This window comes from Balaenoptera musculus, chromosome 15 (assembly GCF_009873245.2).
Source record: "Balaenoptera musculus isolate JJ_BM4_2016_0621 chromosome 15, mBalMus1.pri.v3, whole genome shotgun sequence".
Classification (NCBI taxonomy): Eukaryota; Metazoa; Chordata; class Mammalia; order Artiodactyla; family Balaenopteridae; genus Balaenoptera; species Balaenoptera musculus.
In genome coordinates this window covers 84,061,511-84,077,156 of record NC_045799.1, presented here as the reverse complement: position 1 = coordinate 84,077,156, position 15,646 = coordinate 84,061,511, and the positions used below count along the sequence as shown (strand labels likewise).

Sequence of the window (15,646 nt, the reverse complement as noted above, 5' to 3'; positions counted from 1 at the left end):
CCGCCACAGCGGGCCCGAGGGAGGGTTCGCGGCACAGCGGCTCTCGGCCCGGGGCGGGCCAACGGCGCTCAGGCCTGGGGCTTATAGTTCCAGGAAGTCGCTGGCGAAGTCGGGCCGGGTCCGCGGGCTGCGCACAGCCCCTCCCGCTCCTCCCGCTCCTCCCGCTCCTCCCGCTCGGGCCTGAGGACAACCGGCATCTGCCGGCGCGCCGACTGGCGGCGGACTAGCGGCGGGTGCGTGTCTCTTTAAGGGGCCGGGCCTGCGCTGCAGAGGGGAGGGCGGGGTAAGCGTCGCTCCCCGTGTGAGCGTGTGGGGGAGAGAGCGGCGGGCGGGCGCCAGAGGGAGGGAGCGAGCGAGCGAGCGAGCAAGCGACGCGGGCCGCCCCTGCCGCCGCCGCCGCCGCCGCCGCCGCCGCCGCCGCCGCCGCCGCCGCCGCCGCCGCCGTCGGACCAGCGGCGTCCTCCCCTCCCCTCCCTCCCGTCGCCCTGCCGCGGGGAGGGGGCTCGCGTCGCCGTCTCCAGCCGCTCCGGATGAAGCAGCTGCCGCCGCAGCCGCCTCCGAAGATGGGGGATTTCTACGACCCCGAGCACCCGACCCCTGAGTAAGTATCAGCTTAGCGGCTTCCTGCTGCCCTCGGCGGCCTCAGCGCAAGCGGAGGGCGGCGCGTCCTGACGGGTTGTGGCGCGGGGAGTAACGGGCCTGCGGTGGACTCGCGCAGGCAGCGTGGGGAGCAGGCCCGCGCCGCCGCCACCGGCCCCTTGTCCGGGCCGCCGCGGGCCCAGTATTTTTTTTTTAACATCTTTATTGGAGTATAATTGATTTACAGTGTTGTGTTAGTTTCTGCTGTATAACAAAGTGAATCAGCTGTATGTATACATATATCCCCATATCCCCTCCATCTTGCGTCTGCCTCCCACCCTCCCTATCCCACCCCTCTGGGTGGACAGAAAGCACTGAACTGATCTCCCTGTGCTGTGCGGCTGCTTCCCACTAGCTATCTATTTTACATTTGGTAGTGTATATATGTCCATGCCACTCTCTTGCTTCGTCCCAGCTTACCCTTCCCCCTCCCCGTGTCCTCAAGTGCATTCTCTACGTCTGCGTCTTTATGTTTCAGACATTACATGAAATTTCTAAAAATCTTATATGTTCTGGTATAATGTTATAAGTCATAATTCTAGTTAGTACTTTAAAATGTATATCAGAAATTTAAAAAAAAGATTAACTATGAGTTGAACCTGGATGATGGATACAGAAGAGTTCATTATACTGCTATTTTTGTTTATATTTTATTGTTTTTATTGTTTTCTATAGTAAAATGTTTAAAAAAATTTTTTTTAAAAAAGCTCCTTAACTTGACGGCGTGGAGATTTCTGGGAAATAGAGTCCTGGTGCTTGTCCCGCTCTCCGGGCGGGCTTTGGCAGGCTGATTTCGGGCGTCCCCCTGCGCAGGTGCGCCTCGCGGTTTGTGCGTGTTGGCGCACGCGCACCGTTGCCGCGCCGCCCCCGCTTCCAGTGCGTGCCCGGGTCCCTGCTGGTCGTTGTTCTCAGGTCCTGGCGGCTGGCGGGTGAGGATTGCGGGGCGTGCGGCGCTGGACGCCGTCCGGCCAGGCCGGCAGCCAGCGGGCGCGGGCTGTGCGGGCGAGGGTTCGCGTGGGCCGGGCGGAGGCTGGAACGGGGACCCCCGAGCGCGAGCCGCGGAGCCCGCGGGCTGGGCCGCAGGGGCCGGGCGGGCGGCGGCGGCGCAGTGCCCGACCGTTTGCAGCGCGCGGCAGAGCGAGGCCCCGGTAGGGACGTGGGCCTGAAGGGAGCTTGTCCCATAGGCCCAGAGCCGGCTCCTCGGGCCCAGTGGCCTCGTGAGGTGGCGAGGAGGGACCCCGGGAGAGGAGCGCGCCGGAGGAGAAGCCCCCGGCCCGGAGCCTCGGGAGCCCGGGGCCGGTCCGCGAGTCCCGACGGGGTAGGTGGTGCGTCTTCGGGCCTGCAGGCGGTTGTAGACCCTGCGGCCCTTGGAGAGCGGGGCTCGGGTGAACCCGCCCCGGGCCCCACAGGAGAGCGACCGGGAGGGTTTGACCGCTTCCCGGAGGTGGAGGGGTCGGGCTGGAGGGCAGGGCCGGCTGCTCCGGATGGGGCTCCCTTGGGACTTGTGAGTTCCGGGTGTCCTGGGGGAGCAGGGGCCACAGGCTCGGCTGGGACGTGCCGCGTCCACCCCTCCCTCCAACCCCGATCCTCCTTGTCCTCGTCCTCTTGCTGTCGCCGTGTCGGGCTCTCGCACGTGTCTCTCAAGGCTCATCAGCACGTTGGTTGTCTAATCTAAGCGTCCGCTGCCCCCCTGGGTTGTGCCCCGTGGAATCGCACAGTGTAGTTAGTGCAGGATGAGTCTGCAAGGCTTCTGTTCTGCTGCCTCGGTTGAGTAAGGAAGAGATTGGGCCTGAGAAGGGAGGTGACTTGTCCCAGATCCTCACCGGGTGTGCACGTGGGGTCGCTAACAGGACTCAGAACTCCTAGGGCAGGTGTTCTGTCCACTTCAAATAAGTTTTAAGAAAAGATTTTTTTGAGCGTCGCACTTAAGTTTCTCCAAATAATTGAAAGAGTGAAACGCACCTGAGTGTATCCCTTTATCCTGGGTATCCTGTGGATTTTTTGTTCTGAAGTTGTTAGCAGAGTTGGTGAGAAAAGATAAACTCTAAGCGTTTTTTAATCTCATATTTAACGATGGAGGTTTATTTTAATAGGATTTAGTGTACACTGACTACTGAAAACAAAGTATCGCCCCAGTTACCACAGTCACGTGGGAGTTACAGACCTGAGGGTGGTTGCTCCCTCCTCATTCTAACAGGCCCTTCTGAAGGTGAAAGGGCGGGTCTCCCACAGGTGTCTCTTGTGGAGCCCGAGACAGGTGGTCGTGCACCCTGAGCCCCTTCATTCGTAGCTTCACTACTTGCGTTTTCCTTCTCCAGGTCCGCCTCCACTGTCACAGTCCTGCACGTTGTTCCAAGAGCAGCGGAAAATGAATCGGTCTCCGGTGAGTTTTGCTGTTTACGTATTGCCTTGCTGCTCTTGTTTTGTAATAACAGCTTGGGAGGCAAATAGTTCAAAATTTAAAATGGGAAAGTAGAAGTAGGTAAAAGATGTGGTTAGACAAAGCGTAGAGGAACAGGTCAGTACCAAGCGTTTCTGGCAAGTTCTACGCGCAGATCCCACGATCCTCTTATAGCCACAGTACAAGCCTTGGGTTCTTGACATTTGTGGCAAAATACCATCCCTTGCTTGACTTACATTGTCCTGCCGAAGCACTTTTGTTCTCGGGCGTGAAAGGTTTCCTTGAGGATCCCGCTGTAGGCCGCTAGCCTTCCTGAGTGACAGCCCCTAACGTGTTGACATTGGTGCCTTCCTGTGCTTCCTGTAAGCCGAGAGCATGCTGTCCAGGGAGCACTCAGTGCATATAACTTCTCTGTTCAGTACAACACTGTTGTCCCGTAGGTACATTGTTTTCAGTGCTCAATCCAGGGATGCAGTGAGGATCCTCTGGAGGAACTGCCTTCTCACCCTTCAAGTAAATGTCCCGCTTTGTCTCTTACAATCTAACGGGGTCGCGTTACACACCACGTAGTGATGTCTCTGGCAAAGATTCCTTATTTCCCATCTGAATTTTTTTTTTTTTTAAGAAATTCACGTTCTTTTATTTATTTACTTATTTATTTATGACTGTGTTGAGTCTTCGTTTCTGTGCGAGGGCTTTCTCCAGTTGCGGCAAGTGGGGACCACTCTTCATCGCGATGCGCGGGCCTCTCACCATCGCGGCCTCTCCTGTTGCGGAGCACAGGCTCCAGACGCGCAGGCTCAGCAATTGTGGCCCATGGGCCCAGTTGCTCCGCGGCACGTGGGATCCCCCCAGACCAGGGCTCGAACCCGCGTCCCCCGCACCAGCAGGCAGACTCCCAACCACTGCGCCACCAGGGAAGCCCTCCCATCTGAATTTTATCGTGCAGCCTGCGGTCTTGGTTCTGCCCCTCCCCGGACCCTGATCCGGTTGAGGTGACCTGTCATCCAGCATACAAACCAGTGGAGATTTGCCAGTCCTCACTTCAGACCACTGTCACCTTCCCATCTGCAGAGTCTCCTATGTTGGTTTCTGTGACAGATCTCTCCTTGCTCTCTTCCTGACTGATTCTTTCTTCCATCCTCTTTGTGTGTTGTCTTTTTACTCTTGGTTCATGACTCTTAAAGCTGTCTGATCTCACCCTCTGGTGCTTTTCACCTCCAGCTCTGTCAGTTCTCCCACCTGGACCAGATAGATGCCTCTGTCCAGCCACTTGCCAGCATCTCTATGGAGTTTGTCCAAAGGGCACCTCAAATGACTAGATCCAGTAGATCCAAAAATGATTATTTACAGCTCCCCCGCCCCTTGCCTTCTCCTTTTGTCCCTGCCGGCTCATCGTTGCATCATCCAGCCTGTCACCCTACCCAGAAAAATGGGTTCATTGTAGAGTCCTTCTCCATCCTCTGTTAGCACGTTGTAGTATTAGGCTTGTTAATGTCGTATTCTAAACGGTTTTTATTGGTTCCTCTTTATCCCATACTTGTACCATTAAAATAGCTTATTTTTTCATTTCTGTAGTTACAGAACCTTTTTTTCTGTGCTGCTACCTCTTTCCTCCACCAGCTCAAGTGTATTTTCCACGCTGAGTATTTCTCCTAAAATATGAATCACAGCAGTTTGTCTCCACGTGGGAAGCACTTTAGAGGTTCCCTGGGTGATTGGACAAATGAGGTTGCCGTTCTGTGGAGCTGTTAACCTTCGAGCCCAGCACTGGGGGGAGGTCGTAACTCGCTGCTGATGCGTTTGGATGGGTGTGTGGGGTGAGATCCTGCTCGGAGAGGCTTAGGAGAGAGGAGTGGGAGAACGGGGTTTGTTGTGTTCCTAGCTTTTTCAAGACGTTTTGCTGTGACGGGGAAAAGAGAAATTGGACAGTAGCTGGAGTAGGAGCTGAGGTCCGGGGCGGGTGTTGTGTCGTGTTGTGCTGTGTTGTAACGGGAGAAACAACAGCGGGACTGATCCAGTAGACGCGTGTGGGAGCGGGGAGAGCTGCGGCCCGGGGTCCTGGCGTGGGGAGGGGGTGGCAGAGCTGGGGTGCAGGTGGAGAAGCCCTCCGATGGCTTCTCTGTTCTCAGGGAAGCAGCTCCTCAGCTGAGGGTGAGGGTGAGGTTGGGGGCTGGAGGAGAGGGCAGCGCTCTGAGGCCCAGCTCCATCCTGACCATCAGCACACACCGTTCCGCCAGCAGGGAAGACTGTACTTGCTTTCTCTGCCTGAAAAGCCATCTCGTTTCTTAAATGTGGGAGTAATTACTCTTTGAGGAGCCTGTGTGATTCCACGGGTACTTCTCAGCTCAAAGCGCATTGAGTGCCAGTTCTGGCCACGGACATTTTCTGCTCTGCTGATGGAAGGATCCCCAGAGGAAGTGTCCTGCTTGCCTGGCTCTTGGCTTTGGTGACCCTTCACACCATCTAGTGTTGTGTCTCTTTTCTTAGACGTAAACATCCAGTGTCTTCAGGTTCTGCATGTGATCTTAAGAAGCAATTCTCTGCTTCCGGGAGCTTCTGTTCTCCTCAGGAAAGGCACTTCACAGACGTAATTACAGGAGAGGACGGGAATCCTGCCCGTCGATACGTAGGGAACTCCAGAGTGCTGACAAAGCAGAGCCTGCTTTTCTCTCCTTCTTTCTTTCTTTTAATTTTTGTTTATTTACGTATTAATTTATTCGTTTTTGGCTGCGTTGGGTCTCTGTTGCTGTGCGCGAGCTTTTTTCTCTAGTTGCGACGAGCGGGGGCTACTCTTCGTGGCGGTGCGCGGGCTTCTCATTGCGGTGGCTTCTCTTATTGCGGAGCACGGCTTCTAGGCATGCGGGCTTCCGTAGTTGTGGCTCGCGGGCTCAGTAGTTGTGACTCACGGGCTTAGTTGCTCCGCAGCATGTGGGATCTTCCCGGACCAGGGTTCGAACCCGTGTGCCCACCATTGGCAGGCGAATTCTTAACCACTGCGCCACCAGGGAAGTCCGAGAGCCTGGTTTTAAATGCATTGTCAGAGCCCGTGGCTCAGTGACTCGGGGAAGGGTGACGGCCCTCACGTGACCAGGACTTGGGTAGCTGCAGAGGTTGGCAAGGCTCTCAGAGCAGCGTGAGGTGGGCTGGATGAGGCTCCTGAGGTGCTGGTAAGGACCGCCTTCCTTAGGATGTGGGCCTCCTGTCAGGAACAGCGGGACGTGAATGCAGGCAGACCCTGAGGTTGACTGAAGAGCCTCCCCTGTGTGCTGGTTTTGCTTTCATCCTGTGGAGAAAGTGAAACCTTGTAATTGGGACAGTGAGTCATCTGATCAAAAGATGTCATGTGTAGAGACTGTGGACGGCATGAAACGCGGGGTGGGGTGCGGTGGGTCAAGTCAGGGGGACTCTGGGCTCCAGCGCGATGCCCGACAGGAAGGGGCGAGGCCGCGGCGTGTTCCCGCTGGTCCTAGGCCCCGGTAAACGGTATGGACGTTCTCTTGGGGTTTTTCCTTAATCGCGAATGAGGTTGAGAGCGTTTTCAGGTGCTTAGAAGCTGTTTCTTCATTTTAACTGATAGACAGATTTTAGAGCAGTTTTAGGGTTACAGGAGAGTCGAGCAGACAGCAGTTTCCTGTCCCCGTCCCTCTGGGTTCCCTCCCTTGATAGCATCTCGCGCTTGTGTGGCGCGTCGTCTCGGTGGTGGATCAGCACTGACGCCTAGCTCTCCCCTGGAGTCTGTAGCTTACATCAAGGCTCACTCTCTGTGTCCTGCTGTTCAGGTTTGGACACGTGTGATGACCTGCAGCCACCACTGCAGTGCCACCCAGAACCATTTCAGTGCCCAAAACATCCCTGGGGGCCACCTGTTCATCCCCCTCAGTGCCCCCAAGCCCCCGACAGCTGCTGGTCTTGTTACTGTCTGTCTATTTTTGCCCTTTCCAGAATGTCACGTAATTGGGATCCTTCAGTCTGTGGTCTTTTCAGACCGGTGTATTTCTGTTTTTATATGAAGGGCCTGTTCATGTCCACTGCCCGTCTTCCTGACCCAATACTGTCTTTTTTTGTTTTGTTTTGTTTTGTTCTGTTTTGTTTTCCTTGTCTTATTGACTTACAGAGTCGTCTTAAATGTTTCTAAATTTTTCCAGTTGGGGTCATGTTAGTAAACATTGTTTTCCAAGTTTTATTGTCTTTTTCCTGTATTTTCCAGCATTACTATGTAATTCATTACTTTTCTTTACTTTGAGAAGTTGAATACTATGCATTTTAAAAGTTTCTCAAAATCAGCACGTTTGTGTGGGTAAGATTCCTAGTTGAACAGCACCCTCCGTGGTCAGTACTGGAGTGCAGCTTCTTTGTGGGGGGAGGCGGGGGAGGTGGGAGGAATGCGTCAGTCTCGTGGTTCCCTTTCTGTTGGTTCTTAGTTCCCCTTTCTGGTTCTGGCACTGCATCAGCCACTCTCCTGGGACAGGCCAGGCAGGTGGGGTCCTCACTTGCTGTCTCTGGAGGCTGTGTGTGTCTGAGAACACCTTTCTTTTTCCCTGTCGAGCGAGAGGACTCTTTTGGTTGGGGAGCGGCGTCCTAGGACTGCGGCCCTTGGGCCCCCGCTGTTCTGTGTCATTTGGGCCCCAGCCATGCGTGGGAGGTCTCTGACACATGGACGCCGCTGTTAAAGTCCTCTTGGGTGTTTGTCGTTTACAATCCTCTGAGGAATACTCCTTTTCTCTAATGGAATTCCAGTGCTTAAGCTTTCTAGCCACTCATGAAAGGAATCTCAGAAAGCAAAGGAGACCGGTCCTCTCTGCCCCCAAGCAGGGGAGTGAGCCGACACTGTTAGCCTCACGCTGAGAACATGGCTTGTGGGAAATGTGTAACCAGTGCTGCGTTCTGTGATTACAAGGCCGTCTGTGGAATCTTACTGTACCAAGTGGTCTTTTTTATTTATTTATTTATTTATTTATTTATTTATGGCTGTGTTGGGTCTTTGTTTCTGTGCGAGGGCTTTCTCTAGTCGCGCCAAGTGGGGGCCACTCTTCATCGCGGTGCACTGGCCTCTCACCGTCGCGGCCTCTCTTGTTGCGGAGCACAGGCTCCAGACGCGCAGGCTCAGTAATTGTGGCTCACAGGCCTAGTTGCTCCGCAGCATGTGAGATCTTCCCAGAGCAGGGCTCGAACCCGTGTCCCCTGCATTGGCAGGCAGATTCTCAACCACTGGGCCACCAGGGAAGCCCCCAAGTGGTCTTTTAAGACACATACATCATGGGTTGTTCCCTTGTGTTTTGAAACGAACCTAAAACCCCTAAATATTTGCAGTTCTGATTGCTTTCTTAATTTGTTATCCAGGTTTTCTGAAATCCATTTTCTTAAAGTTTAAAATGCAAGAAGAGTGCAGTTTTCTAATCTTCTCTTTTCATAAAAGTGAACGTGGGCAAGTTACACTTAACCCATCACCAAATAGAAAATCATTTGGAACATTCACAGTAATGCTGTTTTCAAGCAACAACAGTGCATGTATTTTTATGCGCATTAGAAGTGAAAACTACAATGTTTTCTTATTGTGCTGTTTTTTTCTCATCAGGCAAAAAGTACAAGCAATTAAACCCCCTCCCCCCTACAAATCACACATTTTGTGAAATTACAAATGCAAAACCGGGAAGTAGAATAAGGTGTGCGTGATTCTACTTATGCATTATAATTAGACTAGTTCATGGTCTGATCCCTCACTCTCTTGCATTTGGTAATAACTTCCAGTGTGTGAACGTGTGGGCCCCCAGTCTTCATCCGGGCAGCCACAGGTGTGACCGGTGACGCCTGCATGGAATTTGGGCAGAGCTTCTGGAAGACTTGCTGTCGCTTTCTGAGACAGGCTTCTGGAGGCTGAGCCGAGGCAGTTCTGCACAGACACTCGTGTGCCTTGGGCGGCAGCCACCTCTTCCCCCACCCCGTGTGTCCCGTCAGCAGCTGGGCACCCTCAGCCTTCCCAGGCCAGCAAAGCCTGGGTCCCGGACATCTGTGCATCTGGAGCTGGGGGTCAGGTGACCTGGCATCTCAGGGGACCTTGCTAACAGGACCCATCCTGCCTCTTCGATTGTTCCACGTAAAGAACGTTGATTTTCAGTCAATGTCAGGAGTTTGTTGCCATCTGAAAGGGCCTCTGAGCTTGGTGTGGTCTTTTCCTTCACCTCCTCCACACCATTCCTTAGTTACCCTGCGGCATGTGGGATCTCAGTCCCCTGACCAGGGATTGAACCCAGGTCCCCTGCATTGTAAGGCGGATTCTTTACCACTGGGCCACCAGGGAAGTGCCTACCCTTATGTTTTAACAGTTTTGGAGGTCTTCACAGAGATCCTGGATGGATTCACCTAACAGCACCAGGTAAACTTCGTGTCAGGAGTAGTGCACCTCACTCCTCAAAAATTTTAAAGTAGAACTATTATAAGATCCAGAAATTCCACTTGTGTGTATTTTTTCGGAAGAAAACAAAAACACTAGTTCAAAAAGACACATGCACCCCTATGTTCACTGAGCATTGCTTATAATAGCCAGTGTATAGATGCAACCTAAGTGTCCATCCATAGTTGAATGGATAAAGAAAATGCGTCATATATATATATATATATATGGCTACACGCACACACACAATGGACTGTTAGCCATAAAAAAAAAAAAACAAAGAATGAGGTGCTTCCCTCGGGGTGCAGTGGTTAAGAATCCGCCTGCCAATGCAGGGGAAATGGGTTCAAGCCCTGGTCCCGGAAGATCCCACATGCCACGGAGCACCTAAGCCTGTGTGCCACAACTATTGAGCCATGCTCTAGAGCCTGCGAGCCACAACTACTGAGCCCGTGTACCACAGCTACTGAAGCCCGCTCACCTGGAGCCCATGCTCTGCAACAAGAGAAGCCACCGCAGTGAGAAGCCCACGCACCGCAAGGAACAGAAGCCCCCGCTCGCCGCAACTAGAAAAGAGGCCACATACAGCAACAAAGACCCAACGCAGCCAAAAGTAAACTAAATAAATTTTTTAAAATTAAAAAAAAAAAGAATGAAATCTTGCCATTTGTGGCAACATGGATGGAGCTAGAGGGTATTATGCTACGTGCAATAAGTCAGACAGAGAAAGGCAAATATCGTATGATCTCATTTGTATGTGGAATCTAAAAAGCAAAACAAATGAACTAATGTCACTTAACAGAAACAGACTCATAGATACAGAGAACAAACAGGTGGTTGCCAGAAGAGGGTAGGTGGATGAGTGAAATAGGTGAGGGAGATGAAGAGGAACAGATAACCAGTTAAAAAAGAAATGAGTCATGGGAATGAAATATACAGCATGGGGAATACAGTCAATAACATTATAACTTTGTACGCTGACGGATGGTAACTAGACCATGATTCTTTTCTAACGTATAGAAATATTGATATTGTGCACCTGGACCTAACATAGTGTTGTAGGTCAGTTACACTTGAATTAAAATTTTTTAATTAGAACGAAGAGAATAGTGTGCCTCGTTACCTATAGACACTTAGTCATACAGCAGTTCTCTAGAACATATGCATCCTGTGTAACTGTAACTTTATACCCATGGAACAACTCCCCATTCTCTCCTCCCCCACCCCTGACAATTTATGTTTGCCTCTTTCAGATACCTCGTATAAGTGGAAACACACAGTTTTGTCCTTCTGTGACTGACCCATTTCACTTATCATAATGTCTTCTAGTTCTGTCCCCGTTGTCACAACTGGTAGGATTTCCTACTAATAAGTCTGAATCATATCCTATGTATATACCACATTTTCTTTATCCATTTCTCTGTTGATGAAAATTTGCATTGTTTTCCTATCTTGGCTCTTGTGAATAATGCTGTAATGAATGTAGAGGTGCGTATATCTCTTCTAGATATTGATTTCCTTTTCTTTGACTATACAGGCTATATTATATTATATCCCATTATATTACATCATACTACATTACATTCTATTATAATTATCGTGCTTCCCGAATCTTGTGTGTTTTACAAATTGAAGGTTTGCGGCAGCTCTTTGTGGAGCAAGTCTGTTGGCACCGTATTTCCAACAGCAGTTGCTCACTTCTTGTCTTTGTGTCATATTTTAGCAATTCTCACACTATTTCAAACCCTCCATCAGCAAAAAGATTACTACTCGCCGAAGGCTCAGATGATGGTTAGCATTTTTTAGCAATAAAGTATTTTTAATGTTTTTTTTTGTTTCGGCTGTGCTGCACAGCGCGTGGGATCTCAGTTCCCCGACCGGGGATCAAACCTGCGCCCTCTGTATTGGAAGGCGGATTCTTAACCACTGGACCACCAGGGAAGTCCCTAAAGTATTTTTTTTTTAACATCTTTATTGGAGTATAATTGCTTTACAGTGTTGTGTTAGTTTCTGCTGTATAACAAAGTGAATCAGCTGTATGTATACATATATCCCCATATCCCCTCCATCTTGCGTCTCCCTCCCACCCTCCCTATGCCACCCCTCTGGGTGGACAGAAAGCACCGAGCTGATCTCCCTGTGCTATGCGGCTGCTTCCCACTAGCTATCTATTTTACATTTGGTAGTGTATATATGTACATGCCCCTCTCTCGCTTCGTCCCAGCTTCCCCTTCCCCCTCCCCGTGTCCTCAAGTGCATTCTCTAAGTCTGCGTTTTTATTCCTGTCCTGCCACTAGGTTCATCAGAACCACTTTTTTTTTTCTTTAGATTCCATAAATATGTGTTAGCATACGGTATTTGTTTTTCTCTTTCTGAGTTACTTCACTCTGTTTCACAGACTCTAGGTCCATCCACCTCACTACAAATAGTTCAGTTTCGTTTCTTTTTATGGCTGAGTCATATTCCATTGTATATATGTGCCACATCTTCTTTATCCATTCATCTCTCAATGGACACTTAAGTTGCTTCCATGTCCTGGCTGTTGTAAATAGTGCTGCAGTGAACATTGTGGTACGTGTCTCTCTTTGAATTATGGTTTTCTCAGCATATGTGCCCAGTAGTGGGATTGGAGGATCATAATGGTAGTTCTGTTTTTAGTTGTTTTTTTTTTTAATAAATTTATTTATTTTTATTTATTCATGATTTTTGGCTGTGTTGGGTTTTCGTTGCTGTGCGCGGGCTTTCTCTAGTTGCAGCAAGCAGGCGCTACACTATTGTGGTGTGCGGACTTCTCATTGCGGTGGCTTCTCTTGTTGCAGAGCGCAGGCTCTAGGCGTGCGGGCTCAGTGGGTGTGGCTCTCGGGCTCTAGAGCGCCGGCTCAGTAGTTGTGGCACACAGGCTTAGTTACCCTGCAGCATGTGGGATCTTCCCGGACCACGGCTCGAACCCGTGTCCCATGTGTTGGGAGGAGGATTCTTAACCACTGCGCCACCAGGGAAGCCCTATTTTTAGTTTTTTAAGGAACCTCCATACTGTTCTCCATAGTGGCTGTATCAGTGTACGTTCTCCCCAACAGTGCAGGAGGAGGGTTCCCTTTTCTCCACACCCTCTCCAGCATTTATTGTTTGTAGATTTTTTGATGATGGCTATTCTGAGTGGTGTGAGGTGATCCCTCATTGTAGTTTTGATTTGCATTTCTCTAATGATTAGTGTTGTTGAGCATCCTTTCACGTGTTTGTTGGCAATCTTATATCTTCTTTGGAGAAATGTCCATTTAGGTCTTGTGTCCATTTTGAAATTGAGTTGTTTGTTTTTTTGATATTGAGCTACATGAGCCGCTTGTATATTTTGGAGATGAATCCTTTGTCAGTTGCTTCGTTTACAAATATTTTCTCCCACTCTGAGGGTTTTTTTTTTTTTTTTTTTTGTTTATGGTTTCCTTTGCTGTGCAAAAGCTTTTAAGTTTCCTTAGGTCCCATTTGTTTATTTTTGTTTTTATTTCCATTTATCTAAGAGGTGGGTCAAAAAGGATCTTTCTGTGATTTATGTCATAGAGTGTTCTGCCTATGTTTTCCTCTAAGAGTTTTATAGTGCCTTGCCTTACATTTAGGCCTTTAATCCATTTTGAGTTTATTTTTGTGTTATGGTGTTAGGTAGTGTTCTCATTTCATTCTTTGACAGGTAGCTGTCCAGTTTTCCCAGCCCCACTTATTGAAGAGGCTGTCTTTTCTCCACTGTATATTCTTGCCTCCTTCATCAAAGATAAGGTGACCATATGTGCGTGGGTTTATCTCTGGGCTTCCTATCCTGTTCCATTGATGTATATTTCTCTTCCCTAAAGTATATTTCAATAAAGGTATGTACGTTGTTTTTTTAGACACAAGGCTATCGCACACTTAACAGACTACAGTATAGTGTAAACGTAAGTTTTTCATGCACGGGTACACCAAAAAATTCATGTGACTTGCGTTATGGCGGTATTTGCTTCATTGCAGTGTTCTGGAACTGAAGCTGCAATGTCTCTGAGCTGGGCCTGTATACCCAGAAGTGGGATTGCTGGATCATATGGAATTTTTAGTTAAAAGATTTTGAGAAAACTCCATACTGTTTTCCACAGTGCCTGCACGATGTTACATTCCTGCCTACAATATGCAAGGGTTACGATTTCTCTACAACCTTGACAACTCTTATGTTTAAAAAGAAAGAAAAAATTGTAGCCATTCTAACAGATGTGAGGTAATATCTCATGATGATTTTGATTTGCATTTCCCGGATGATTAGTGACGTTGAGCACCTTTTCATGTACCTGGTGCTGTGTTAAGTATTCCTAACACACATACACAGACACAAAGGGATAGAAGGAATCTTTTGGAAGTGATGAGTATATTACTGTGATGGTGGTGATGGTATCACAGGTGTGTGCATATGTCCAAACTCATCAAGTTATACAAATTAAACCTGGGCTGGATTTTGTATATCAGTTATATGTAAATAAAGCTGTAAAAGCCCAGCAACAAGTGGTGTGTTTCCTGAGCCGGTGAAGCCCAGGTACATCTTTTCTCCTCTCGCAGGGGTGAACCCACCCAAGCAGCCATTGAACTTGGCTCACTTTCCGTTTCTTTAGTTTCCCCTTCTATTACTTTTGTGTTTTGCTTTGTTTTCAGATTACAGCTAAGTGCTTCCCTATTTGTAGCAGCAGTGATTCTGAGTTTGGCTCTGTCATTTGAAGACTTTTGATGGTCTCTCCAAAGCGATTAAGTTTCTACAGAGCTAATCTCAGTTAGGTGAGAGGTGACAGAGGATCTGGTTTGATAGTCTTTTCTTAGTCTTTTCTCTTCGTCTGTTTGTCTACTTTGACAAGCTCAAATCAGTTAAGAATCTCTTGCCCAATGGGAGGAGAACGGCTCTTTAATCTCTAGACTGGTGAGTGTTTATTCCTGACCCATGTCTAAGACTTTAGAACTGAAGGTAAAAGTTCCATTTCTCTGTATGTCTGTGTGTCTGTAATTCAGAAAGGCCTTTATCTCTGACAGTGTGAGTATGTAATGTTTTTCTACTTCTGGATCTATTAAAGTAGATTGTAGAGTCTCTTAAATTCAAGGGTTTCTGTCCTCATTGGCTTACAAAGATACAAATGTGCTTATAAAAATTATGTATCCCTAAAATTCTCAGAGAGAAAGGAATTTGAACTTCTGATACTTTAAATGTGCTAGAAAAGTATTCTTACGGAAATCAAGTCAGGGAATTCCCTGGTGGTGCAGTGGTTAGGACTCGGTGCTTTCACTGCCAGGGTCCGGGTTCAGTCCCTGGTCAGGGAACTAAGATCCAGCAAGCCTCTCGGTGCAGCCAAAAACACAAACAAACAAAAAAATCAACTCAGAAATTTAAAGACTTCAAGTTTACATAATTTAGGTAAATCTTTGGCAAATGAAGCTAGTTTAATAGTTTTGGTTTAATACAAAGTTACTACTATCTTATTTATCAGTATTAGGCATACATTGAAAACAATTCTACTTGGGTGTGTTCTTCCTAAATTTATAAAGGTGTACCCATCAAATAAGCTAACATTACTTCTACTTAATATTTAAGGTTATGAAAAATGTAAATTTGTGTTTAGCCACATTTAATTATTCTTCTGACAAACTTTATTTCAACAGTAACTATGTTTTGTACTGTGTTAGCTTGTCGATACATTCCAAGATCTTTAGTTTACGTAAACGCTTGAACTGATATTAAATTGTGTTACTGACTGGATAATCATTGGATACAGAGGTCATGTCTAAGCAAGACAGAAACCTGAAACATTGATCACTAAGCATAATCTCAAGTTCTATGCTCTTGCTGCATATTTTTATTTGTTACCTAGAGGCTATATCTGTGGGTGTGTTAATGAATGTGTTTGTCTCTGGCACTTGGAGAAGTTGTGTAAGGGATGTTTGTGGCTTCGTAATGTTGTGTTACGTGTGTTCATGAGCTCTGCTAGCCTACAGTGCTGGTGTGTGATGGGCAGTTGTCAGTTATTCACTCCTAGTTTTCTTTGTGCAATGGAAGTAAGTTTGGTTCAAAGTTGTTATGAATATAATATGAATGAGGCTTGAGCAATAGTAATGTTATCGGCTGGAACAGAACTCAGGTGCAGCTGCTCATCGCTCAGAAGTCAATGTTCCAGAGACAAGGGTTGGTGGAAGAAGAAAGATGCTTTATTCAGGAA

General features: G+C 48.4%; 1 protein-coding gene across 3 annotated transcripts in view; it reads left to right on the top strand.

Moving 5' to 3' along the window:
- The first annotated feature begins 419 nt into the window (after nt 1–419).
- Nucleotides 420–15,646, top strand: part of LOC118881289 (zinc finger protein 12) — a 134,853-nt gene continuing 119,626 nt past the window's right edge. The window contains exons 1-3 of one of the 3 annotated variants that reach the window (XM_036826031.1): nt 1,440–1,568; nt 1,824–1,957; nt 2,958–3,022. Coding sequence is in view for 1 of the 3 variants with exons in the window: in XM_036826028.1 (XP_036681923.1) it covers nt 531–601; nt 2,958–3,022 (136 nt within the window). In the remaining 2 variants the exon portion in view is untranslated. Of the gene's footprint in view, nt 602–1,418; nt 1,569–1,823; nt 1,958–2,957; nt 3,023–15,646 lie in introns of those variants that run through there. The other 2 variants (XM_036826028.1, XM_036826029.1) reach the window with 2 other exon arrangements.